This window comes from Oryctolagus cuniculus, chromosome 18, assembly GCF_964237555.1.
Source record: "Oryctolagus cuniculus chromosome 18, mOryCun1.1, whole genome shotgun sequence".
Taxonomy (NCBI): Eukaryota; Metazoa; Chordata; class Mammalia; order Lagomorpha; family Leporidae; genus Oryctolagus; species Oryctolagus cuniculus.
The window spans coordinates 66,173,841-66,198,662 of NC_091449.1; the positions used below are offsets into that span (position 1 = coordinate 66,173,841).

The following is a 24,822-nucleotide window of genomic DNA, read 5'->3' on the forward strand; positions in this document are numbered from 1 at the left end:
CAGCCCACCCTACTTTCCATGGTGTGAGGATGAGCATCCTGTCTCTTTAAATGTTAGTGTTTCTCTGAGACTGACCCATGAGGGTGTGACGGCACAGGGAGAGGACCCACCCGCCAGGCAGCACTGGTGCCAGTCCGAGAAGCCGTCAGGGGGCGGCCAGGGTCCGGGCCAGGGCTCTCCATGGCCCCTTCACAGCCTCTCTCCCCACCTCTCACTCCTGCCCCCTTCTCACCCTCCGATCCCCTCTGCCCCTGCAGCGTAGCCGCTGTCCTGCCCAGGCCTTGATGCAGGAGCCGGAGACCAATGTGTGGCTTTTTGAGCTTCCCTGGGAAGTCCCTCAGAGCTGGCCACGCAGCCCCGGGAACGCAGGATGGCGTGACATTCCCAGGCCGGCTCCCCTCGTCTGCCCCACGCCCCCGTGCTACGTTCCTGTTTCCTGGGATCGCACGCGTTACGTAACTTGGAAAAGAAAGGCATGAAGCTCGCCAGTTGCACGCAGGCCTCTGGAAGCTACAACACAAGAATGGCCTGTCCTGGAGCACGCAGACCCGGAAGCCAAGGCCCTCGGCCAGCAGGTCCATCTTCATCCCCGAGGCACGGCCGCTCCCGAGTTGAGCGACTGAACCGTTGCTAGAACCTGCAGTAGTCAGGACTCGGTGCCACCAGCTTAGGGCAAGCTCGGGGTGGGCAGAGATGGGGAACCCGCTGTGCGTGTCACCACCCCGCAGAAAGGAGAGGCACAGCGGAACCCGGGGATGCCATGGTTGTCACTCTGTCTCTCCCTGTGACTGCAGGGGTCACCTCCACTTCTGGCGCCCATGAGCTACTTGCACGCACAGCACTAAGAGCTGACCTCATTCCCAGCAACTGTATAAAATCTCAGGGAAGGAACCCGATTGGCTCTGTCCACCCGCTGGGGCAGTCACTGTCTTCTAGGTAGAAGCTCCTGGGCTTGGTGAGCGCTGGGCTGTGCCTGTATTCTGCGCAGAGCTCTGTGGAGTTGTGAGATGGGCGGCTTCAGCGGGGACGGTGGTGTCAGCAGAGTCTCAGGGCAGTGCTGCTCCTGTTCGGTCCGAATCCCTGGGGACTCACCCACCCCTCGGCTCCAGGATCTGTGCCTCTGGGCCTCAAGGCTTTTCTCCAAATTTGCAGACTGTGGCTGGAATGCAAGCTAATAAAGAGGCAACACTGGATGGGATCCCTGTGTCTGCCCCCACTCTCCTCCTGGGTGGGACGGCACCAAGGAGTGGGTCCCACCCTGGCCAGGAGCTGCCTCCGGCACGAGGCCCCAGGCACCCTGGCTTGGGCCTTGGCTCCTTCCGCTCCCTGTCTCACTCCCCTCCCCGGTTTCTGCGCTTTCCAAATGAACCATTGAGCCTGAATCCTAACCCCAGCACCTGCCTTGGGGAAAACCTGGACCAAGAGAAGATGTCTTGGCAGGAATAAAAGAGAGGCAGCCGTGGGGGGCCACAGCCCTGCTCCTACACACACTCGCACCCGCGGCTCCGTGGGTCAGGTTTCTGAGACGCAGGCGCATGGGGTCGGTGCTGTGGCGCAGGGAGTTAAGCCTCGGCTTATGACACCGGTAACCCATATGGGAGCACCGGCGGCTCTGCCGAAGGTCAGGTGCTCTGCTAATGCACCTGGGAACACAGCAGGGGGGGCCCAAGTGTCTGGGTCCCCGCCACCCACGTGGCAGACCTGAAGAGAGTTCCTGGCTCCTGGCCTGGTGCAGCCGTGACTGCGGCAGCCGTTTGTGGAGGCAGGGCTCTCTGGGTCAGTTTGGGCTGGGGGAGAGGAGGACCTGACTGCAGGTGGGAGGCTGCGGTCAGGAAGGGCACTCCCTCTGCAAAGCAGACTCCCTGGAACCCTGCGTTCCTCCCTCCCTTGGTTCCCACAGCCGAGGGCCAGCTCTGCCTGCCCTTATCTCACTATGTTACAATTGTGTGAGCACGTGTCTGGCTCTCCCACTTTAAAAGCAAGGGTCGGGACTCACAGAGCCCTCTGTGGCCAGGACTGTTTGCCCAGCCTAGAAGCAACCCTTCTCCAGGGCTCCAGAACTCCTGGTTGGAATACAACCAGACTCCACAACTGAGGCAGCCAAGCAGGAAGCCCGCTTCTGGCACCAGCTCAGAGCAGGAGCAGCCGCTAAGCTCACAGGTACTGACTTTGCACTTGGCTGTTTCCCCTAGGGGAAGGCAGGAGCCTGAACTTGAACCTGCAGGGGTCCTGCCTGTGGGATTGTGCAGGGCAGGCAGTTTGTCGGGAAATGCAAGAGGTGTTGGTTGCAGAGCGTGACTGTGAGTTCTGGGAAGCTGCATCGGTTAGTGCTGCCTGTTGGCCTGCTCTCAGAATCCCAGAGGGAAGATGTGCTGCAATCAATTAGCAATGTCTGCCATGGGCATGAGATGAAAAGTGGAGGCATGCATGCTACTTGTTATCGTCCCCAGCAGCAGAGCCATGGAAAAGGGAGCGGGGCAGATTACAAGGAATGATAGTGGCTAACATTTACCCTGCGCTCAGACTACGTCAGGCATGTTAAATGCGTTTCCTGCTCTGTCTCATGTAATCATCAAGCTAGCCCTCAGATAAATGCTATTATTGTCCCTAAACTACAAGCTCAGCCTCAGCCCCATGAGGGCCATGAATATTTAAATCTGTGCTGTTTAATGCTGCCTCCTCTGCACCTGAGTTCCTGGCACACAGCAGGTGCTCAGCGAAGTGTGTCCTGGTGAGTCCATTAAACCCGTTTTGCAGGTGGTGACCCTGAGGCTCAGCGTGGCATCTTGGTCAAGGGCACAGCCACCAAGTGCTGGCCCGGGCTGGGACTCCAGTATCCGCTGGAACTGTCTGTGACTGTGATGCGTTCTGAGCTGCACTGTCCAGCACCACACCCCCGAGCCGCCCGCCTGTGGCTACTCAGACTGGAAAAGCAGCTCGTGTGACCGAGCCCCTGTATTTTGACTGGAATTGAAGTCGAGGTTGAGACGGCTGCATGTGGCTGGCGACTACGGTTCTGCAGAGGTTGAGGCTGTGGTTGAATCCCGTGACGTGGACAGCACACGGCAAGGTGTGGCACAGACACAGAGGCCCACGGCAGTTTTTCGCGTGTCGGTTCCACCTGGGAGGCAGGGAGCAGCCAGTGAGCCCCCCTGTGAGACAGGGAGGCTGACACCTGTTTCCCTCCCCTTCTTCCCCATACCTCTCCCTGGGGCCTGGCCTCTGCCTCCCCGCTCCCCCCAAGCCTTGACGTGATCTCAAGGGAATGCCCGATGCTAAGCTCTGAGCATGTTCCCCACGGTTTCTACGCACCAGCAGCCAGAGTCTCCGCCCAGAGAACCCGCGTTCCTGCCAGCACAAGAACTTACGGCCGGGGCCTGGTCCATGCGGCCAGTGTGTGTTCCTCCCCTGACCTTGCACCACACCCCTGAGGGGAACAAGTATGACCGCATGTGGAGCTGGGGAGACTGAGGCACAGCAAAGCTAACAGGTGTTGGGGTTCACAGAGCTGGGGGAAGCCAGGCCAGGGCTCAGATGCAGGCAGAGCTTAGCTCAGTCCCAGTGAGGAGGGGAAAGGGGGAGAGGGAGAGGGGAGGAGGCTCCGAGGGGGCGTGCCCTTCCTGCCGACTGAGGGATGGGCCCAGGCACCTGCCGCTGCTCTGCCCCTGGGCTGCTCTGGTCCCTGGGGCGGCCTCACTGCCTCCAGACCTCCAGGGGGTTACAAACTTACAGAATTCCGGGGGCCAAGGACTCCACAGGCGGATGTGGTCCCTGAGGCCTGCTCCTTTGTGCCAGGCTGTGGCAGGGAAGCTGGGAAGGACAAACCTCGAGAGGCAAGTCCGCCTGCTCCTCCCTGCCTCTCCTCCTGCAGCTGGGACCTGGGACCTGGGGCAAGGAGGCCCCCAGGCCCTGCCCCTCCAGACCCAGCTTTCCTGGGTCCAGCTGGGTGACACCCCTCCAAGCACCTGCCTTCAGGACCCACTGCGACCTGGGAGGGCAGCTCGCTGGCTGACGGCACGCTGGTCTAACCAGCCTGGCTCCTTGGCCCGATCCCTACGGTGTTTCACTTAGTGATGCTGGCCGAGTTGTCTCACTGCTCGGGGCCTGAGCTGCCCCATCTGGGAAGTGGGGATGATAACAGCACGGGCCCTTGGGGCCACTGTGAGTACCGGCCAGGTGAGCCAGCAGAGCCGTGAGCCCCAGCTGGTGGAGTCACCACGCGTGACGGGGCCTGACCGACCCGGCCCCCTACCCTTTGCTTTGCTGGGTGTGTAGATGAGGCACTTCCTTAGGCTGGGTCCTGTACTGTGACATTCTTTGCTTGAAAAAAAGAAAGGACTCATGGGGCCAGCATTGTGGGACAGTGGGTGCTGCCACTTCCCGTCTCGGAGGGCCTATTTGAGTCCCTGCTACCCCGCTCTGATGCAGCTCCCTGCTAATGCACCTGGGGAGGCAGCAGGTGATGGCCCAGGGTCTCAGGTCAGAGCCACCCACCTGGGAGACCTGGAAGGAGTCGCAGGTCAATAGCTGCAGCCCAGCTCCGCTCTGGCTGTTGGGGCCGTTTCGGGTGTGAACCAGAGGGTGGACATTTCTCCTGGACTGGGCCAGGCTGAAGCCAGGAGCCAGGAACTCCATCCATCCAAGCCTCCCACATCAGTGGCGCGCGCCCAAGCACTTGGGCCTCGCAGGTGCATTCGCGGGGCTCAAACCGTCAGTCTGCTCTGGGGTGTGGCTATCTCACGTGACGGCCCAATCCGCTGCCGTACAACGCCTGCTCTGCATTTGTTCCTGAGTGAGGCATCGAGGCTGGAAGGGAAGAAGCGTGGCGAGCTCCTCCTGTGTGACAGCTCCCGCTGTCCCAGCGAGGAAACCAGCCAGAGTCTGGGTGTGAAGCCGAGGTCAAGCCAGAAAGTTCACACTCAGGGTCCAATACCCTGGGGTTGTTGTCTTGAAATTCTCAAAAGTTTTGTCTTTGACTTTGTGGGCCAGGGAGCATCGCCAGGGGCTTAGAACTTGGCTCCGACTCATCCCCCTCCCGTCACCTCCCTGCCTCCCCAGGTGCCCTCAGCCCTGCGCGGTGATCACTGCCACCTGGTGGGGGCCTGGGCACAGGTGCAGGCAGGCCTGGGCTCGGTCTGTGCGCTGTGCACAGCGCCCAGTAAATCACCGGGTGTGCACCTACCCCTGAGAGTGCCGTGACGGGGGGGGGGGGGGCAGCGACTGCGGGGGAGCGAGAGCGGCTTTCTCCCTGCTAGGTGAGCAAGGGCCCTGCATTCTTACTCCACACCGGGCCCTGCAGACAATGGAGCTGCTCCCACCTCCCTCGGATGCTGCCTGAATTTCAGAAATGGCGGCATGCGGCCATCGCTGGGAACAGCCTTTGGGAGAAGGGAGTGGCTTAGAGCCCAACACACATGCATTCCTTGTGACCCAGCACCTGCACTTCACCATCAGCCAGGCGCACGGGGGTACAGGCACCTCGGTGTCACCGATCCTAAGACACCAGCTGGGTACACCATGCAGTCCAGGGCACAGTCCACACTGCGGGATAACGCGGGATGATGATGACCAAAGATGGAGTCGGGTGGGTTTGTCTGTGAACGCTGATTCTCCATGGGAGGGTGTGTTCTCCTCTGGAGGGTGACTTTTCTTACCTGCACTTGTCGGCTCCTTTAGCTCTGTGCTGAACGGGCGTCGCTTTCCGTAGCACACGGGCCCCCGGCGGCAGAGGGCGGGGCAACGCCCGAGTTCAAGCCCAGCTCTGCTCCCTACAACCTCTGTGACTGTGGGTGAGAGATTTGATGACTCTGCCAACAGGGAAAGGGACGATACCTCCACCAAAGGGCCCAGGAGACCAGGTGAGCTCATTGGCGCAGGGAGCATTGGACAACGGTGAGCTCACTAACCCCTGGCGCTAGTCCCGGCACTGTTGCGCAGGAATTCTGCGAGGGGACTTGTCCACAGACAGCAGGGCTCTGCATTGTTTTAGGGAATATACAAATGAGTGCTTCTGTTTGCAACTCTTGTGTGCGTTCCGGTTAAGTGAGGCATCTGTTACTTTTGTGATTGGAAGGAGATGCAGCTTAAAGAGAAAGGTGTGGGGTGTGTGGTTTGCTCCATGTTGTTGGGGGGAAGGGGATGGCACCAGGGTGGCCGAATCTCACCTTTCAGGTCAAGGTCGTGTGCAGATCTCTGAGCTGTCCCAGACCCCTTTCCTATCTTCTCATTCGTAAAGAGGCTAGCACGTGGACAGCTGATGGCAATGTAGAGTTAGGGCCTCTGAAAATCCCCATAGTGGAACTGCTTGATAGATTGAGTCATATCCATGGGGGCTCTGAAGAGTGGAAAATTAAATCAAAAGATCAGCTCATCTTGGTGCAAAACACTTTTCTTTTTTTTACAGTTGATGAGGGGAAATGTTTTTTAAAGATTTATTTATTTACTTGAAAGAGTTACACAGAGAGAGGAGAGGCAGCTAGAGAGAGAGAGAGAGAGAGGTCCTTCATCTGATGGTTCACTCACCAATTGGCCGCAATGGCCGGAGCTGCGCTGATCCGACGCCAGGAGCCAGGAGCTTTTTCCGGGTCTCCTATGCGGGTGCAGGGGCCCAAAGACCTGGGCCACCTTCTACTGCTTTCCCAGACCATAGCAGATAGCTAGATCTCAAACTGGCACTCATATGGTATGCCCGCGCTTCAGGCCTGGGCGTTAACCCACTGTGCCACAGCACAGACACCAGTGAGGGGGCATTTTTTACAAAATTTATGTATGTAGAATCATAGAGATGTCCCATCTGTTGGTTCACCCCTCAATGTTGGCAATAGCCAAAGGGGTTAAAAGTGGGAGCCAGGAACTCAGTCCCAGTTGCCCGTGTGCGTGGCAGGGTCCCACCTACTCGAGCCATCGCTGCTGCCCCTAGGGTGTTGCACCAGCAGGAAGATGACATAGGAGCAGAGCAGGGCTCAGACCCAGGCATCCTGACATGAGATGCAGGCACGCCAAGTGGCAGCTTAACGCTGCACTACACACCTGCCCCAGCGGCTTAAAAAATCTATTTATTTGAGAGTCAGAGTTACAAAGGGAGAGAGAGAGAGAGATCTTCCATCTGCTGGTTCACTCCCCAAATACCTGCAATGGCCAGAACCAGGTTGATCTGAAGCCAGGAACTTCTTCTAGGTCTCTCATGCGGGTGCAGGGGTCCAAGCACTTGGGCCATCTTCTACTGCTTTTCCAAGCCACAGCAGAGAGCAGGATCAGAAGAGGAGCAGCCAGGACTGGAACTGCGCCCATATGAGCGCTCTAAATAAGAATATGTCCCAGTCACCCACATAGCCTTGACCATAACCCCAACACAGAACTGAGCACGATGTGGTAACTGCTGACCCGCTTGCTGGCCTCTCTTCCGAATATCCCTGCGTTTCCTGCAGCCCTGGCAGGTGCTCTAAACTCTTCCTGGAGGAGGAGGGGAAAAGCAAAATGGAAAAAGAAACAGGGAGAAAGAAACATTCTGTTATTTATTTATTTATTTATTTGAAAGTCAGAGTTACACAGAGAGAGACAGAGGTCTTCCATCCACTGGTTCACTCCCCAAGTGGCTGCGCCAGCCGGAGCTGCCCTGATCTGAAGCCAGCAACTTCTTCCAGGTCTCCCACATGGGTGCAGGGGCCCGAGGACTTGAGCATCTTCCACTGCTTTCCCAGGCCACAGCAGAGAGCTGGATCGGAAGTGGAACAGCCAGGTCGCAAACCAGCGCCCATATGGGATGCCGGCACTGCAGGCAGTGGCTTTACCAGTTCCGCCACGGGGGGGGGGGGGGGGGGGGGGAGCCTTGGGTTTTTTTGTTGTTGTTGTTTGGTTGGTTGATTGGTTTGTGTTTCTAAACCAGCACTACAGAGACATATGCAAATAACATAAGATACCCTCCCTTTTTAAAAAATGTGATTTATCTGAGAGACAGAATGAGCTCCCACCAACTGATTCACTCCCAAAACGCCTGCTCTAGCTGGGGCTGGGCTGGGCTGGGCTGGGCTGGGCTGAGGCCTGGAGCTGGGACCCCAATCCAGGTCTCCCACATGGACGACATAACCACTGCCTCCCAGTGCAGCAGCAGGAAGTTGGAACCCAGGTATCCCGCGGAACAGAGAAGGAGGGGGAGGCACGGGGATGTTGCTGGCATTTGGAGAGTGAACCAGCAGATGGAAGATCTCCCTCTCCGTGTTGCTCTGGCACTGGACTGGATGAAAATTAAAAAAAAAAAAAAAAAAAAAAAAAGTCCTTGGCTGAATCACGGAGTTGTGAGACCACAAAGTACCCTCCACTCCCTCGCCCCAGGAGGCACCCCCTCTCTCCGCACTCCCGCCCCGGCCACGCTCTGCCTCCCGTCTGTCCTGCGAATCCCACATCGCACGCAGGCACGGGCGAGCACGGTGCGTGTCTGCGTGCGACTTCGTGGACTCGGCATCACCTCTGTGAGCTGCGTCCAGGCTGCAGCTCCACAAAAGCCCGGGCACCTTGGGGGCCAGCCGGGAACAAAACCCAGAGTAAACCGTGCCGTGCAGCCTTCTCACGGGGCAGCCGGACAGGAAACCAAACTGAGGCGCAAACCGTGTGAAAACATCGGGCAGGGGTCCGCGCTCGCGCGTGGCACGGGGCTGGCGGGCAGCGCGCGGGCCGTGGCTCCGCGCAGGGCGGTCAGCGAAGGCCCCACCGCCGCGCGGGCGGGGGACGAGGCGACGTGGCCATCAGGACGCCCCCGGCCCGCGCTCAGGTCCCTCCCGCGACAGCCGGCTCCTCGCCTGTCCCCTCCACGACGCGTCGCAACGCCGGGGACGCGGGGACACCAGGGGGCCTGTCCGGATGCGAGGTTGCGGCCGCCTCGGGAGGGTGCGTCGGGGGTCCCAGGAGGCGGCCGAGGGTGCGCGCCCAGCCCGCCCGCGCGCGCGCCGTCCGCCCCGGGCGCAGGCCCCGCCTCGCGCCGCCTGAGCCCACCTCCTCCCGGCCGCCGCCATTGGCCGCGCGCGCCGCCTCCGCCCTCGGCCTCGCACTTCCTGGCGGAGCCATGGCTGCGCACCCGGCCGGCCCAGGGGCTCCGGCGCCCGGGCCGCGCGGCACCGCCAGCCCAGCCTCACCGCCGGGGCTGCCCGCACTGCGTCCGTAGCGCGTCCTTCCAGGTGGGCCTCCGCGCGCGCCCACCCCTCCCCTCCCGGAGCCTCCGCGCGCGGCGCCCTGGGGTGCCGGGGCGGGGGTGGGCAGGGGTCGGGGACTCCCCAGCGCCCGAGAGCTGCGCGTCCCTCCACTACCACCAGCGTCCCTTTGTGCTTGGGTGGGTGCGACTGGGCGCGCAGGGTAGGCGGGCTGGGCGCGCACCCTTGCCCACGGTCCGTCGGCCGCGCGCGGGGCACCGGAGAGGCCGCCCCCGCAGGTGAGACAGGTGCGGCCTCTGGGGCCGCCCCCCGCGAGGGCGTAGATAAAGGATCCGTGTCCCGCCACGGGCTCTGGCCCCGGGCGCGACCCAGCTCCGCCTCCCTCCGCCTCCTCGCAGCCGGCTCGAGCCTGCCGGGCGGCGGTTGTGCGGGTGGTTCCGCCAGGGAGTTCGGGGTCCGAGCGGCGACAGCGGTGTCCCCAGAGACCCTGCCAGCGAGACCCGGGACGGGTGAGTGCTGCTCGGCAGCCTTGCGGGTTTCAGCCGTTTCGGGTTCCTCCTCGCAGACGCCCGGGATCAGGATAGAGACCTGGAGGGGGCCGGGAGCAGAGACGCCCCCGGGACCCTGGTCCCGGACGTGGGCTCTGTCCCGAGGTTACTTCAAGACCTTATGCACCGGGGTCAGTGATCACTGAGTGTGGGGATGGCCTTGACCCCATCCCCACCTGCCTCTCCAGAGCACGGGAGGCCGCGGGCATCCAACACCTGGGTGGACGTCCCCCCAAACCCCTGGGCATCAAAGGGGCCCGTGCAGCCCTGGGGCACTCTCTCTGGTTGTCTTGACCTAGAACAAGCTTCTAGCGTTTGAGGGCAAAACAGCCTTGGCCAGGTGGCCAGGTTGGTGGGGTGTACAGCGAGGGGCACCTGGCACTTTGGCCTGTGTGACCTTGGGGCAGCCCTTCAGCACCCAGAGCGTGGGTGTCTCATTGTGGAAATCATGGTGGCACTGGTCTCAGAGGGTGAAGGTAAGTTAGGGAGGTCTGGTATGCAGTCGGCACTACACAAATGCTGGTGTTTCCCTCTCTCTCTCTCTCTCTCTCTCTCTCTCTCTCTCTCAGCAGCCTGGGGGCAGTTGGGAAGCCTGGGGGTGGGTACAACTTGTTAAGATCACAAAGTGGCAAGTTTGTCCTGATTGTCTGCTTGTCCCTTGCTTCCCCCTCACCCCCAGGGAGTTGGACAGGATGGACCGTGCCCGGATTCGGTCCTCCCCAGGGACACTGGAGCCCCCTCCCTGTGTCCCGGATTATCTGAGAACAGTGCTGACTGTTGTCACGCTGTTCTCTATGAACACAGGCTATCTGCTTCGGAAGTAACAAGTTGCCTCTTTTCGTGAACTCAGATAGCAAACCCTCAGTCCAGGTTCGTGCCCTTGTCTGCGGGGTCCTCGCCGAGGTGGCCCCATCCCCGGTTTCCCATGGTCCCTGCAGAGCCTGGCTCTGTTGTGAGGACTTGTTGGCATTTAAACTCTGGCAGAAAGTTGAGCCAGGGGTGGGATTCAGAGAGCTTCATATACTTGCTCAAGCTGCAGACAGGCCTGAGGTTCCCGGTGTGCACACTTCTGCCTGTCTGTCTAAGCAGTGTAGCCTAGGGGTTAGGAACATGGACGCCGGCCCGGATTGGGATTGCAACCACCCCGCTGCTGCCTGCTGTGTGGACCCAGTTATCTCAAGGCTGATGGAAGTCTGGTATGCAGTCGGTACTACATGAATGCTGATTCCCCGCCCTCCCAGCCGCAGTCAGGCTGGGCGGGGGATGCAGCTCTCTCCCTCCTGAAGGAAGGCTGACGATGGATCGTGCTGTTGGCTCTGGGGCTGTGGTGGGGATTAGATGAGCTAGGGCAGTGTCTAGGGTGTTCTGCACGCGTGTTAGTCATCACACCACACGTGTAACCCCACAGTATTTTCCAAGTGCTGCTCTCAGAGGCTGGGCCACCCTCAGCTGTCCAACACAGGGGAGGGCCTTGGTGTTAAGGCCAGACAGCCCCACGCCTGGTTCTCAGCTGTTGACCAGCTTCATGGCTGTGATCCGTCCACCTTGAGGAGGTGGCGTGATGTCAGGGCCATCGTCTGGGACGTCTGGGAGGTGTAGCGATGGCTGTCGTGAGCGTAACCTTGAGCTGGTCCACAGGCCTCGGTTCGGCCAGGCATCCACAGGTAGGTCTTTGTAGAAGTGATGCTGTCGAGTTTTAGGTGAACGGAGCAGGGGTTACGCATCCTAAACGGTTCTGACAACCTGATGGTTTGCCACTCCCAGTGTCACCGAGGTCTCGGCTGCACCTCCTCTCTGCCTCTCCCCGAGGTGCGCCTGTCCCCCATCACTGTCCTCGTCTGCCAGCCGTGCCCCGGGGACCCGGAGCCGCTGTCGCCGCTCAAGATCCTGTTCTCGTTGCAGGGCCGCGCTCTCGTGTACGATGGAGGGAAGCAGGCAGGCGCGCGTGTCTCGGCCGTACAAGATCAGCGAGTCTTCCAAGGTCAGTGGTGCGCGCTCACCCCCGTGCCTCCCAGCTCACGCCCGGCCAGCCGTGGTTGGGGCTGCGGTAGAAGTGGGCGGGGGGCCAGAAGAGCACAGAGTGGGCTGGCGTGCAGGGTTGCCGGGACCCCAGGGCCAGACGCTGTTATCTGCAAGGTGACATTCCGGAGCTTCCTCTGCGTCACAGCTTGACTCACACTAGGATAGGGGTGGGACAGGATGAGAACCAAGGGGCACGGCGGCCCCAGGCTAGGGCCAGGCGCTGCTTAACCCTGGATGCTAAGGGCCTGGTCGTGACCCTCTGGGACCCTAGGAGCCAGCAAGGGTGGGGTCCTCCAGGGCCAGGCTGCCAGCTCCTGCCACGCTGGCCCTGCGGTCACCCTGAGAGTGGGAGGGGGACGTCTCATTAGAAGTACCCAGACCCGCACACCTGACCCCTGCGGGGACCAGAGAGCTGTCTTTCACCCCACTCCCCAGGCCTGTCCCACCGCCGCAGACAGGGTGAGGGGGCAGCTATGGTCTCGCTGGGAGCAGAAGGGCTGCTGCCCGGGGGAGGGAGGCAGGATTGTCCCTCTGCGGTGAACCTTGGTTCTTGGGCGTGTGGAGAGAATTCACACTCTCTATGAATAAAGCACATGTCCGCGTAGTGCGGGTTTCATGGAAAAATGGGTCGGAAAGAAAAGTTTCTGAGCGAGTCTGTTCCTAATCTGCGTTTCCCGTGGGCACTCCAGCAGGCATCCGAGTGTCTGTGCTCACATTTGGGATGGGGGAGGGGCTGTTGGGAAAAATTAGTGGGTGGTGTCTGGGGGGTGATGATGACCAAAGACGGGGAGCCTGCTTTGGATCGAGAGGTCTACGAGCTGGACGGAAGGGCGCTCTGTGGAGACGGAACGGGGGAGCCCCTGTGTTGTGCCAGGGAGGTGGCCCTCTGAGCCTCCATCTCCCACCCCCGCTCGGCTTCTTCCCAAGCAGGCTCCCGCCGTGCCGCGCGGGCTCTCACGGAGAGCCCAGAAAGCTCCGACTGCTGCTTCCGGAGCTGGGCCGCACAGTCGCCCTCTAAGCCCAGGGAACCCGTGACCCTCAGCGCCGGGATCTGGATCCTGGCCGGGTCTCGGGAGTGGGGCTCCCTGCTCCTCAGTGGGTTACGTTTCTGATGCTTGACTTATAGCACACCCATGTCAGAACCGTGCCCTTCCTGTGTCTTAGACGTGAGGCACCCACAGGTCAGCACCCGAACGGCAAAACAAGACCCTGCCCCACAGCCTCTCCCCCCGTGGCTTCACCTGCAGCTGGACTGGCTCCTGTTTATTACGGTGGGGACCCGTGTGTGTTGGGCAGGAAGCTCTGGGACGCTGCAGCATGGTGCTGGCGGTCGCTCTGCTCGGCTGGGCTGTGCGGCCGCCAGGTGCACGTGGTACCTGGAATGTGTGCGTCCACGCCGATGCTCAGTTCTGTGACCTCTCTGACGTCAGCCGCGGGCCTCGCCTTCAGTGATGGCTCTGAGGTGGTGACTTACGCCGTGAATGGGCTTGGTGCCATCCCAAGGTGGGGTTGGGGTTCCGGGTTCCTGCTTAGCCGGCGCCCTGTCATTCATCTGGGCCGGGTGACACTTGCCGTCCGTGCAGCTATGCGGAGACACCACACGCAGGCTGTGGTCGGGACAGGTGGCGCGTCCAGTGGGCCGGCAGTGTGGAGCCTGATGGCAAAACACAGCTGCTTTTCGCCCTGGCCTGGCAGCTGTTTGGGTTTCCCTGTCCCTGCCCTGAAGTCTGGGGCTATGGCAAAGCCTGGGGCTGTGTGGGGGCACCCAAGGGCCCACTTGGCACCCCCCGCTGGCTTCTCACTCACCTGCGCTGTAGGACCTCTCCATTTTCTGCCTTCAGTCCACACCCACCCCCTCCACCTCCACGGCCAGCGTCCACAGACCGTCCCTACCTAAGTAGAAGCCAAGACAAGATGAGGCCAGCCTGGCTCTCCCTGAGGGGTTGCAGAACCGCCCTGCCGTGAGAGAGAGCCGTGGAGCCTCGCTCTCTGATCTGGGAGCCGCCACGTGGCAGCTGGCTGACGTCCGGTACTGGCCTCTGCGGGGCGTGGAAGGACCACGGGGAATAAGGGATCTGAGTGACAAGCCCAGGAGGGCACGGGCCGCAGGGCCCATGTCGGGGAGAAGCTCATGTGCCGGGAGGCGGACGCCTGAGACGCCCTCGGCTGCCGTCTTCCCCGGCAGGCTCAGTGCCCAGCCGGCCGGGGCCCCGCACGGAGCAGCCGCCCGCTGTACGTTCTCAAGTGCCTTGTTTGGAAGGCTGAGGTTGGTTTGTGAGTGAAGCCTTGCACGGTGACGCTAGCAACCCGCCAGGGCTGTGCGGCCCTCGTCCAGGCCCTGACACAGCTCTGCAGACCAGCGCACGCGGCGGGGCCCGCACGCCGTGGGTGTCGGCCAACTTGGATTGACTCACCGTGGTAGCTGGCGCTGATTCTCATGTTCCCTGTGGTCAGAGCAGGGCTGCCTCGCAGCCTGGCCACTCAGGGCCTGCCGGGCTCTGCTGTGCTCCTTAGTCTTCTCGGGCCTCAGTTTTCCTCCTGTGGAAAATGGGGGTGTGATAGCCGACTTGCCTGCGGAGCTCGGCGTGGCTGAGTCCCTGGGGAGACCCTGTTCCCGCACTCTGCGTGTGGTGTGCACATATGTGTGCGTGTTCCAAGATGTTTTGCACCCAAATAGACTTGCCTTTTCATTCCATTTCCCGTGAACGTTCTGGACCCTGCTGGTAACCGGGGAAGCCGTGTTTCCCAGCACAGGGTCCCCAGAGCGCCTTAGGATGGGAAAGTGGGGCTCGGGCCCTGCCACCTCCTCGGCCGAGCCGTAGAAACGAGGGTGCCCAGTGCTTTCTGAGACACAAAGGAAAGCGAGGATGGGCGCCGTACCCCACAGCAGGGGACCTTTCTCGGGCTACTGTTGGGCCGGCTGCTCGCCAGGTCTGCCCATCAGGTCTGCCCATCAGCGCCCGAACGCCGGGGATGTGCCGGTGTCCTCCACTGTGAGCAGGGAGGGGCGGAGCGCGGAGCGCCCGGGGCTCACCCACGGCCGGCCGGCTGGTGGGCGGCAGAGCTGGGATTCCCACCACAACCGCGGCTGGCTTCCGCCGCTGTGCCCGGAGCGGTTCCAGCCTGCTGGTCGGGACAGGAAAGACGCCGCGGGCTTTTCAGGAATGCTGTTGTGGGAGCCGTATTTGAGAAATAGGAGGGAGAGGGAGAAACGGGCGGGCATCCCCGTGCCAGGACAGGGCCAGTGCCGAGAGAGGCGTCACTGGCCGATGTCACTGTCCATGGAAATGACTGCAACTTGGCGCAGCCACGCAGTCCTCCAGGACCCTGGTCCTGTGTACCGTGCGTGGCTTACGGGGTCATGGTCACACAGCACGTGGCCGTAGGAGCAACGCGCGTGCACCCGGAAATGCCTTTCCTTGGGGTCTTTTATTCCCTGTTGTCTCCGCTTCCTGCCTTCCTTGACCTGCTGGTCACGAGCCCCCGCGGGTGGCAGGCCCCTGCCGGCTTCGCTCCGTGACCTGCTCCCTGTGTTGCAGGTGTACCGCTGGGCGGAGCACTCCACCACGGTGCTGCAGCGGCTGAACGAGCAGCGGCTCCGCGGCCTCTTCTGTGACGTGGTCCTGGTGGCGGACGAGCAGCGCGTGCCCGCCCACCGCAACCTGCTGGCCGTGTGCAGCGACTACTTCAACTCCATGTTCACCATCGGCATGCGGGAGGCCTTCCAGAAGGAGGTGGAGCTGATCGGCGCCTCGTACATCGGGCTCAAGGCCGTGGTGGACTTCCTGTACGGCGGGGAGCTGGCGCTGGACGGCGGCAACATCGACTACGTCCTGGAGACGGCGCACCTGCTGCAGATCTGGACGGTGGTGGACTTCTGCTGCGAGTACCTGGAGCAGGAGGTGAGCGAGGACAACTACCTGTACCTGCAGGAGCTGGCCTCCATCTACAGCCTCAAGCGCCTGGACGCCTTCATCGACGGCTTCATCCTGAGCCACTTCGGCACGCTCTCCTTCACGCCCGACTTCCTGCAGAACGTCTCCCTGCAGAAGCTGTGCCTGTACCTGAGCAGCAGCCAAGTGCAGCGCGAGTGCGAGCATGACCTGCTGCAGGCGGCCCTGCAGTGGCTGACGCAGCAGCCGGAGCGCGAGGCGCACGCCTACCAGGTGCTGGAACACATCCACTTCCCGCTCATCCCCAAGAACGACCTGCTGCACCGCGTCAAGCCGGCCGTGTGCTCGCTGCTGCCCAGGGAGACCAACTGCGAGGGCTTCATCGAGGAGGCCGTGCGGTACCACAACAGCCTGGCCGCCCAGCCCGTCATGCAGACGGCGCGCACGGCGCTGCGCACCAACGAGGAGCGCCTGCTGTTCGTGGGCGGCGAGGTGTCCGAGCGGTGTCTGGAGCTCAGTGATGACACTTGCTACCTGGACGCCAAGAGCGAGCAGTGGGTCAAGGAGACACCCCTGCCGGCCCGGCGGAGCCACCACTGCGTCGCCGTGCTGGGGGGCTTCATCTTCATCGCGGGCGGCAGCTTCTCCCGGGACAACGGAGGGGATGCGGCCTCCAGCCTCCTTTATAGGTATGACCCCCGCTGTAAACAGTGGATCAAGGTGAGATTAAAGCCGGATTCTTTCTTTACTCTTGCGGTTTCCCCGCCCTGGCCTCGGCTTGCCCTTCCTCCTCTCGGGCCTCGGCGACCCTGCTGCTTCTGCCCGAGCTGGGACGGTAGAGTGAGGAGCGCTGTCCCTCCCCCACGCCTGCCTGTGCCAGCGAGAGCGGGGCCTGAGCCGCAGCTCTCTGGACCACTCGTCCAGAGCTGGTCCCCACCCCCACCCCCCACGGAACTCTGTGCCATCCGACCTCGTCGCCGCCGCCAGCCCCGCGGGGCAGGTGGAGAACGGAGTCTTCACCAATTTCCATTTGACGCACGTGGCCACTCGAGGCTCGTGGCTGCTGCGTGGGACAGGCCCGTGGTTCAGTGTCCCTAGGTCTCAGGAGCTGGTTTGAGGGGGACACAGAGGTTTCCCCCCGGCCCCACGGCAGGTGTCATCTGGGCCTGGATGGCAGGCGTGAGACGGCATCCCGGCCTGGCTGCGCCATAGCCGGGGGAGTTCACACATCTCAGGTTCCCCTCGTGGAAGTACACGTGGAGACGCGGGCCTTCAAGGCCCCGGGGTGGACGCCTGTTCATTGGCAAGTGCCTGGCGAAGGGCGGCCGCCCCCTCCCTCCAGGAACCCCTGCCCTCACGGAAGTCGTTATATTCACACCTCCGCGTTGTCGCTTGGTGTTGTCTGAGCTCCCACAAACCGAGAGCCTCCCTCCGAGGGCTGAGACTTGCCCCAGGCAGAGGGTGCAGCCCCAGAGCCCCAGAGCCCTGGTCCGTGGCCTCCTGTGGCTGCGCCCACTTGTGTGCTCTGCTGGGATTGGTTTTTTATATATACATTTACATATTTATTTTGAAAGAGTTACCAAGAGGAGAGACCAAGAAAGAGATCGTCTATCCACTGGTTCACTCCTCAGCTGGAGGCAGTGGCCGACTGTAGGCCAGGTCGAGGCCAGGAGCTTTGTCGGGGTCTCCCACGTGGGTGGAGGGGTCCAAGCACTTGGGCCATCTTCCACTGCTTTCCCAGGCCACAGCAGAGAGCTGGATCGGAAGTGGAGCAGCCGGGACTCGAACCTGCCCCCATGTGGCATGCCGGCACTGCAGGCGGCAGCTTTGCCCATTACACCCCAGCGCCGGCCCCAGTCTGCGGGGATTGTTTAAAACACAGGCTGGGTGTCTGCACTGTGCTCGCCTGTCCAGTTCCACTCTGCTGCGTTCACCTGGGCAGCAGCCCGCGATCAGCGTTCTTGCTTGCTGAAGGGGAGGAGAGGGAAGGGGGATCTTTATTTCTGGAAACCCCCGGTCAGCCCTTCTGCACTGCGTGCTGCCGGATTCTAGTGCGTGAGGGCGCAGCGTGGCCAGGCGGGTCTGGGGACCCGTGCATCCCTGTCCCCAGCTCAGGGACTCAGGGCGTCCTGAGGAAACCTCGGGCTGCTAGCAGCCCCTTGGAAACACCCCTTTTTTTCAAGCTTAGCCCCTTTTTCCCACCCCCCTGCCCGCTGCCTCGCCCCCCTGGCTCTGCATCCTGCGGGACATGGACGGAGAAAGCAGTGCTGGATGTTTTTCTTTAAGCCTCTACCTCCTAGAGTTACAAGGATTGAAGGATTTTATATTTCTATTGTATTTTTAAAAAGACTTTATTTATTTCAAAGTTAGAAGAAGAGAGAGCGAGAGATGGGAGGGAGGAGGGGATCTGCCATCCCTTTGGTGCGCTCCCCAGATGGCCACAATGGCTGGGGCTGGGCCAGGCTGAAGCCAGGAACCCCGGATTCTCTCTGGGTCTCCCACGTGGAAGCAGAGGCCCAAGCACCTGGCCGTGTTCCGCTGCTTTCCCAGGTGCATTAGCAGGGAGCTGGATGGGAACCGGCGCCCATATGGGATGCCAGCATCATGGCCATTGTCTTAACCTAAGGCTGTGCCACCACGCCGGGCCCAGTGCTGGGTGTCAGTGCTGTCCTGGGTGTGGGGAAGGGAAGGTACAGGTGTCTCACCTCCACAGGTGGCCTCCATGAACCAGCGCCGCGTGGATTTCTACCTGGCCTCCATCGCAGACAAGCTGGTGGCCGTGGGTGGCCGGAACGAGAACGGCGCGCTCTCTTCGGTGGAGATGTACAGCCCCAGGACCGACTCCTGGTCCTACGTGGCCGGCTTGCCGAGGTGATTGGGGGCGGCGCTGTCAGTCTGTGGGGTCCCGTCCGGTCCACTTGCTCTCTGGGTATTTTGGCCTCCAGTTCCAGGGGGAGCATTGTAAACAGCGCTGAGTAGCCCGGTAGCGGTGGAGGCGGGCCCGGGCTGTTGGACCGTCGAGAGCAGCGTCAGGTCTGTGGCCGGCGTGGCCCCCTTTGGTCCCTGAGTCTCGGCGAGGGAGTGCTGGAGGTTCTCTCTGAACCCAGCAGGACGAGTTCGGAGGTGGGGGTGTGCATCCCAGGTGTCCGACAGGAGCATCTGCCTTGAGCCCGCTCTCGGTCGTTGGTCCCCATCGGGGGCGGGGATGATGGTGGCGACTGTGCCCCATGCTGCCATCAGGCCTGGCCAAGAGGCCACTCATGAGGCCCAGAGCTCTCCGCGCTCCGCCGGGTCCTCCTGCCTCCAGGTGTGCGTCAGCCTTGCGATGCGACAGCCGCAGGGGTCCCCAGGAGCTGGAGGAGCGCCCGGCGTTAAGGTCTCCTTCGGGCGTGGCTCCCGGCTCCTCTGGCTCTGTGTGACCACCCGTATGGGAGGGTTCCACGAAGCCAAGGGGCGGCGCCCAGACACCGTGGCTGAGATGATTCACGGGCACCAAAACTCCTGGCGGCCTGGTGATGGCTCCTGGAGCGAGGCGGAAGGAGGCGCCCTGTCCACTGGCTCACGTAGACTAGAATGGCATTGAAGAGGCAGGTCACTGGGCCCCTCACCAGCCAGCCCTAGGCTGCCCTCCCACGCTTTCGACATGGAGAAGGGAAGCCTGATGCGGAGGAGGGCATCCGTGGCCATTGCGTTCTCTGGCCGGGCGCTTGCTTTGTGTGCCTGCAGCCCGTAGTGGGTGCTGGGTCCACAGAGCTGGAATAAGCACAGCCCATGGTCACCTGGTTCTCCTCGCAGGAACTGACTTGTTTGCAACACTGGGCCTTTAGGGCCCAGGCCGGAGCCAGGACCCTGCATGGAAACCTGTCCGCCCCGGGACTGTTTCCGTGAATGTCACCCCATAGCCTCTCCTCCCCACGCCCGCCCCAGCCGACTCACCGCGCTCCTGAGTTCCCACGCTGCCCTTCTGCGGCTTTTTTTTAAACCTTTGTTTATCTTTTTTCCCCCTTTTCAGTGGACTTGAACTTTTAGAGCAGTTTGAGCTTTGCAGAAAACGGAAGGGAAGGTGCCGAGGGTGCGGGCGTCGGCTGTGGTTACTGAGCCCGTGTGGGTGCCGTGTCGGTACCCAGTGCGCCCCGCTGTACATTAAGGTTCGCAAGGTTCCCACGGTGTTGCCTTCCTGGTGACATCATGACGACACGTACCCTCCCGTGTGGTCCCACTGCCCTAACCGCAAACCCCGGGCGCACCTGCGTGTCCCTGCTGCCCCGCCCTGGCAGCCGCTGGTCCGTGCTGTCTAGCTTTGTGTCTCCCAGCATGCGTCACAGCTGGAGCTGCACGACGCGTTCCCCTGTGGTGGGAGGCTCGGTCAGGTACACGTGTGCCGGGATTGCACGTCGTCGTCATTGCTTTCAGCTCCGAGAAGGGGCACAGCTCTGTTGCTGCCCCCACTTCCCAGCTGGGAGAGCGGACATGCAGAGAGGGGCAGAGCTGGGCTGGGCGTGGGCGGCTGACCGTAGGGCCCCTGCTGACCCGCCCTGCTCTTCTCGTGGGAGCCGTGCCTATCAAGTGTGCACGGGCTGCCTGCTCCCTGCGCTACCTTAGATCCTCAGGACCTTGGCGGGGGCCCCCTGTCCCCAGTCTGCACAGGCGGAGACAGGCCCAGCCTCCCGGAGGGTGAGCCTGGCACGGCACTGAGCTCCCTCCCTGTCTGTGTCTGCCGCAGGTTCACGTACGGCCACGCCGGCACCATCTACAAAGACTTCGTGTACATCTCCGGTGGCCACGACTACCAGATCGGCCCCTACCGCAAGAACCTGCTGTGCTACGACCACCGCACGGACGTGTGGGAGGAGCGGCGGCCCATGACCACGGCGCGCGGCTGGCACAGCATGTGCTGCCTGGGCGACACCATCTACTCCATCGGGGGCAGCGACGACAACATCGAGTCCATGGAGCGCTTCGACGTGCTGGGCGTGGAGGCCTACAGCCCGCAGTGCAACCAGTGGACGCGCGTGGCCCCGCTGCTGCACGCCAACAGCGAGTCGGGCGTGGCCGTGTGGCAGGGCCGCATCTACATCCTGGGCGGCTACAGCTGGGAGAACACCGCCTTCTCCAAGACGGTGCAGGTGTACGACCGCGAGGCCGACAAGTGGAGCAGAGGCACCGACCTGCCCAAGGCCATCGCCGGCGTGTCGGCCTGCGTGTGCGCCCTGAAGCCCCGGCTGGAGGACAAGAAGAAGAAGGGCAAGGGGAAGCGACTCCAGGAGCGCGGCCAGTGAGCGCGCAGAGCGGGTGTAGACCGGCGGCCGCTCCCTAGGATCCCGAAGACATTATGTACTACACAGCAGCTTTTTTTTACTTTTATGATTCTGAATATTTCTATGATATCATAGTAACCGATTAAATATTCTATATAACTTTACCTCTTCTCTTGCTTGAATACTTAGATGCTTAACCCTGGGCCCAGGCAGGAAATACCCGCTCCTGTCTGCACGGGCCCTGTACCCTGGGTGACCCATCACCATCCCTGTGTATGCCGAAGTTCTTGTAGTAAAACTCGGCGGCAGTTGGGGGTGGTCAGTGACTACTTCTGATGCCCTGGCCCGTGAGGTACAGGAACTACAGATCCCTGGTCCCGCCCCCAGAACGCTCAGGCCTGAAGCTGCGGGGGTGGGGTGCTTAGGGAGGAAGGGGCTGCCCAGAGGCCCCTGTGACTGTGCCTGGAATTCTGAGCGTCAGCCGTGTTTGAGAATTGCTGGCCAGGTCATAGGTGTGTGTCTCATCAATGGGGATGCAGGGACCCCATGGTGGGGGTGGGCCAGGGAGCAGCCCTGGGCCACCAGCTCCCTGGACCTGTTGCCAAGGAGCTGTTGCCACGGGAACTCCCGTCACATGACTCAGACTGCTACCCGCTCCCCTGTTCTGGCCAGTGAGGTTCCTGAGCTCTGAAAGGTTCCAGGGAACCAAGAGAGAAAGTGGCGTGGAGCTCTTAGTCTAATGCCTGCTCTGTGCCTTCCAGTTTCCGGTGAACCCGCTGTTTCTCGTGGATGCTCCGAGCGCCCAGACCTGCCTGCCTTTGCCTCTCAGGGAAGGGAGGGGAGCACCCTGGCGTGGAAGCGTTCGCTGCGGTTCTAGCCCAGAGAAGCCTCGGCAAGCCCCGCCCCGCACACACGGGCTGATGCCCTGAAGGTTGCTGGGATCTGTGGGCCCCGCCCCAGCGACCTGCCACTGCCCAGCGGTGTGCGGCCGCTGGGAAGCTGCTTCAGCAGGTCCTCGTCTGCCCCCCGCGTTCGTGCAGCAACAGGATGGGATGCAGAATGGCCAGGCTTCTCCACCGCCCGACTCCTGCAGGCAGTGGCTGGCCCAGGTGCCAGTCAGGGCTCCCCGGTGGCTGCGTCTGGCAGGCGTGGAGTCGGATTTACTCAGGAGCCAGGGACGGTACCTGGGCAAACGGCAGATTGCAGAGCAGGGCGTGTGTGCAGGTTTAGCGTTCATGCGGACGGCAGCCTAAGAAAAACCTCTGCTTTGATTCCCAGCTCCTGGATCTTGCCCCCTGCACTTCATCTCCCTTGCTGGGTTTGCGGATGGGTCTGTTTCTGTCGCAGCCCGGGGGAAATGGAAGCAAAATGAGAGTTGAAAGCTCTGTGCCTAAGCTTCCTGTCTCCGTTGGTGGCTGGGGGAGCCGTGTGCCTTTGTAGCTGGTCACCTGCCCGGGGAGTCCCCAGTGGCTTCTAGAGGCGTCCAGACAAGCAAGCCAACAGGCCTGGGCACGCCAAAGGCCCTGATAAGTCCTGCACACATGGAACCTTGCATCAACCCCGCGTTAACAAACTCCTTCGAGCCCCAAACTCATTTTATTCTGTCTCATAGCTGGTTCCAGCCCCCGTGAAAAGCGTTCTGCAGAATGCCTGCGGGCTTTGGAATAGCTCGCTCCTTCCTGTTCATGGCGACGTTTTGTAACTCAGAGACCCTGTGGAAGGCACGCCGTTATCTGGGAGGCCTGTTCTCCCAAGCACAGCCCGAGCCAGGAGCAAACAGGCAGTCGTTCAACCAGAATCTAGGGGCAGCTCGCGGGGAGCGGAGCGGACGGGGGGACAGCCGCTGGCTTTAGCCTCAGCAGCTCCTCCGTTTGCTGCAGGGACTTGTCCCCGCACAGGAGGGAGGGGCTCGCCTCTGGCAGTGTCCGCGGGGTGTGCACGTCCTCACCTATCACCGCGCGGTGCCTCTCCCGCTGCTTCGAGGGAGTTCGTAGTCCTCGTGGCTTAGACGCCCGCAGTGCTGAGGCTGAAGCGTCCCTGTAGGGCGAGGACTGAGGAGTCTCCTCTGTACACCCACTTCGCACGGCTGGTGCTGCCACGCTGCGAAGGACGGGTTTTGAGCTTGCTGGGGTGAGGGAGAGGCCGGGAGAGCCAAGGGGGCTGGTACCTGGGCCACGTGTGTGTTGCCCGTGTTTTTGTTTTTGGGGGTTTTGGTTTCTTTTTTAAATTTTATTTATTTGAGAGTTGAAGTTACAGACAGCAGAAGGGAGAGACAGAGAAAGGTCCTCCTTCCACTGTTTCACCCCCAAAGGACCGCAACGACTGGAGCTGCGCCGATCCGAAGCCAGGAGCCAGGAGCTTCTTCCAGGCCTCGCACACGGGTGCAGGGGCCCAAGCACTGGGCCATCTTCCACTGCTTGCCCAGGCCACAGCAGAGAGCTGGATCTGAAGAGGAGCAGCTGGGACATGAACTGGCGACCATACGGGATGCCAATGCCACAGTGCCAGGCCCTGTTCTTGTTTTTTTGTGTTTGTTTTTGTTTTTGTTTGTTTGTTTTTATTGAGAGGGAGGGGGAGATAGAGAGCACATTCCTACCTGCTGGTTCACTCCCCAGGTGCCCACAACAGCTGCAGCTGGGCCAGGCCGAAGCCGGGAGCCAGGAGCTGCATCCAGGTCCCTGGGTGGCAAGGACTCAGTCGCTTGGGCCATCGCCTGCCGCCTCCCAGGGTCCGCATTAGCAGGAAGCTGGAGTCAGGAGTGAGGCGGGGCCTCGAACCCAGGCACTTGGATACGGGACAGGGCGTCTAAACTGGCATCTTAATGCTGGGCTTAATGCCCCATGCCCACGCTGTTACCGTTTTGTGTCGGAAATTCACTCCCTCTGCCATCCAGCTGCAAACGGGAGAAAACAGTCTTTAACCCAGACGGGCAGAGCCGGGCACCGGATTTAAGCAGGTGTACATCCACAGAGCCGGAGGCTGTGGGCCTCGGGCTGGGGGCAGCCACGTTTCCCGCTGTTGTCAACCTACTGAGGTGCTCCAAGGTGTTCCGTTCAACCTTTGAGAATACCTGTATCTTTTCTATCTTTTGAAATAAACCTGAGGGCCAGCGCCATGGCTCACTTGGTTAATCCTCCGCCTGCGGCGCCAGCATCCCATATGGGCACAGGTTCTAGTCCCAGTTGCTCCTCTTCCAGTCCAGCTCTCTGCTGTGGCCTGGGAGGGCAGTGGAGGATGGCCCAAGTACTTGGGCCCTGCACCTGCATGGGAGACCAGGAGGAAGCACCTGGCTCCTGCCATCGGATCGGCGTAGCTCTGGCCGTGGCAGCCATTTAGGGGGTGAACCAACAGAAGGAAGACCTTTCTCTCTGTCTCTCTCTCACTGTCTACAACTCTACCTGTCAAATAAATAAATTTTTTTAAAAAAATGAAATAAGCCTGGCAGGCTTTCGATTTTCCTCATTTCTAGACGATTCCGGCCATCAGTTCATGTGAGGTGTAGGTGTTGGTCCTGGCCAACACTGGAACCCTGGGAGCTCCCGACATAGATGTGATAAAAGATAGCAGGGAGGGAGGGGAGGAAACGCGAGGACGCTGGGCGTTCACGGACGCAGGCTGCCTCCTCCTCGGTGCTCGGCTGCGTTTTCAACCCCTGTCGCCTCGGCCAGACCCAGGCAGGCTTCCCAGGCTTGGGGCACAGTCAGGTGTGTGTTCATTCCAGATGCCCCTCCCCGCCCCTTACTGATACGGTGACCTCCTGGCGACCTGGCAGAGACACCAGGCTCACTCTAAGGCTCTTCCGTGCGGGGTGACAACCAAAGGGCTAAGCCCATCACCCTGAGGCCCCCAGAGCCGGGAGTGAGCTCTGGGTGGTTCGCAGCGGTGTGGGGAGTGGCGGGATCCCTGCCACACCTTGGAGATCACCTGCCCACCTTCTGCAGACCTCGGCACTCTGTGG

At 61.5% G+C, this 24,822-nt stretch overlaps 1 protein-coding gene across 3 annotated transcripts; it reads left to right on the forward strand.

Moving 5' to 3' along the window:
* The first annotated feature begins 2,000 nt into the window (after window positions 1-2,000).
* Window positions 2,001-21,028, forward strand: KLHL36 (kelch like family member 36). 3 transcript variants are annotated; one of them, XM_051847336.2, is made up of 5 exons: window positions 2,001-2,160; window positions 11,594-11,672; window positions 15,253-16,326; window positions 18,320-18,477; window positions 20,330-21,028. In XM_051847336.2, the coding sequence occupies exons 2-5, from the start codon at window positions 11,613-11,615 to the stop codon at window positions 20,883-20,885; spliced, it is 1,848 nt and encodes a 615-aa protein (XP_051703296.1). In that variant the 5' UTR covers window positions 2,001-2,160; window positions 11,594-11,612; the 3' UTR covers window positions 20,886-21,028. The 3 variants fall into 3 exon arrangements, with proteins under 3 accessions (XP_051703296.1, XP_008249726.2, XP_051703297.1); XM_008251504.4 differs by lacking the exon at window positions 2,001-2,160 and adding an exon at window positions 9,037-9,170; XM_051847337.2 differs by lacking the exon at window positions 2,001-2,160 and adding an exon at window positions 9,421-9,652.
* The last annotated feature ends 3,794 nt before the right edge of the window (window positions 21,029-24,822 follow it).

Coding starts and splice junctions, on each gene's coding strand:
- KLHL36 (XM_051847336.2), top strand. CDS start 11,613: ATGGAGGGAAGCAGGCAGGCGCGCGTGTCTCGGCCGTACAAGATCAGC. Junction 11,673..15,252: donor AGATCAGCGAGTCTTCCAAG/GTCAGTGGTGCG, acceptor CCTGTGTTGCAG/GTGTACCGCTGGGCGGAGCA. Junction 18,478..20,329: donor TACGTGGCCGGCTTGCCGAG/GTGATTGGGGGC, acceptor TGTCTGCCGCAG/GTTCACGTACGGCCACGCCG.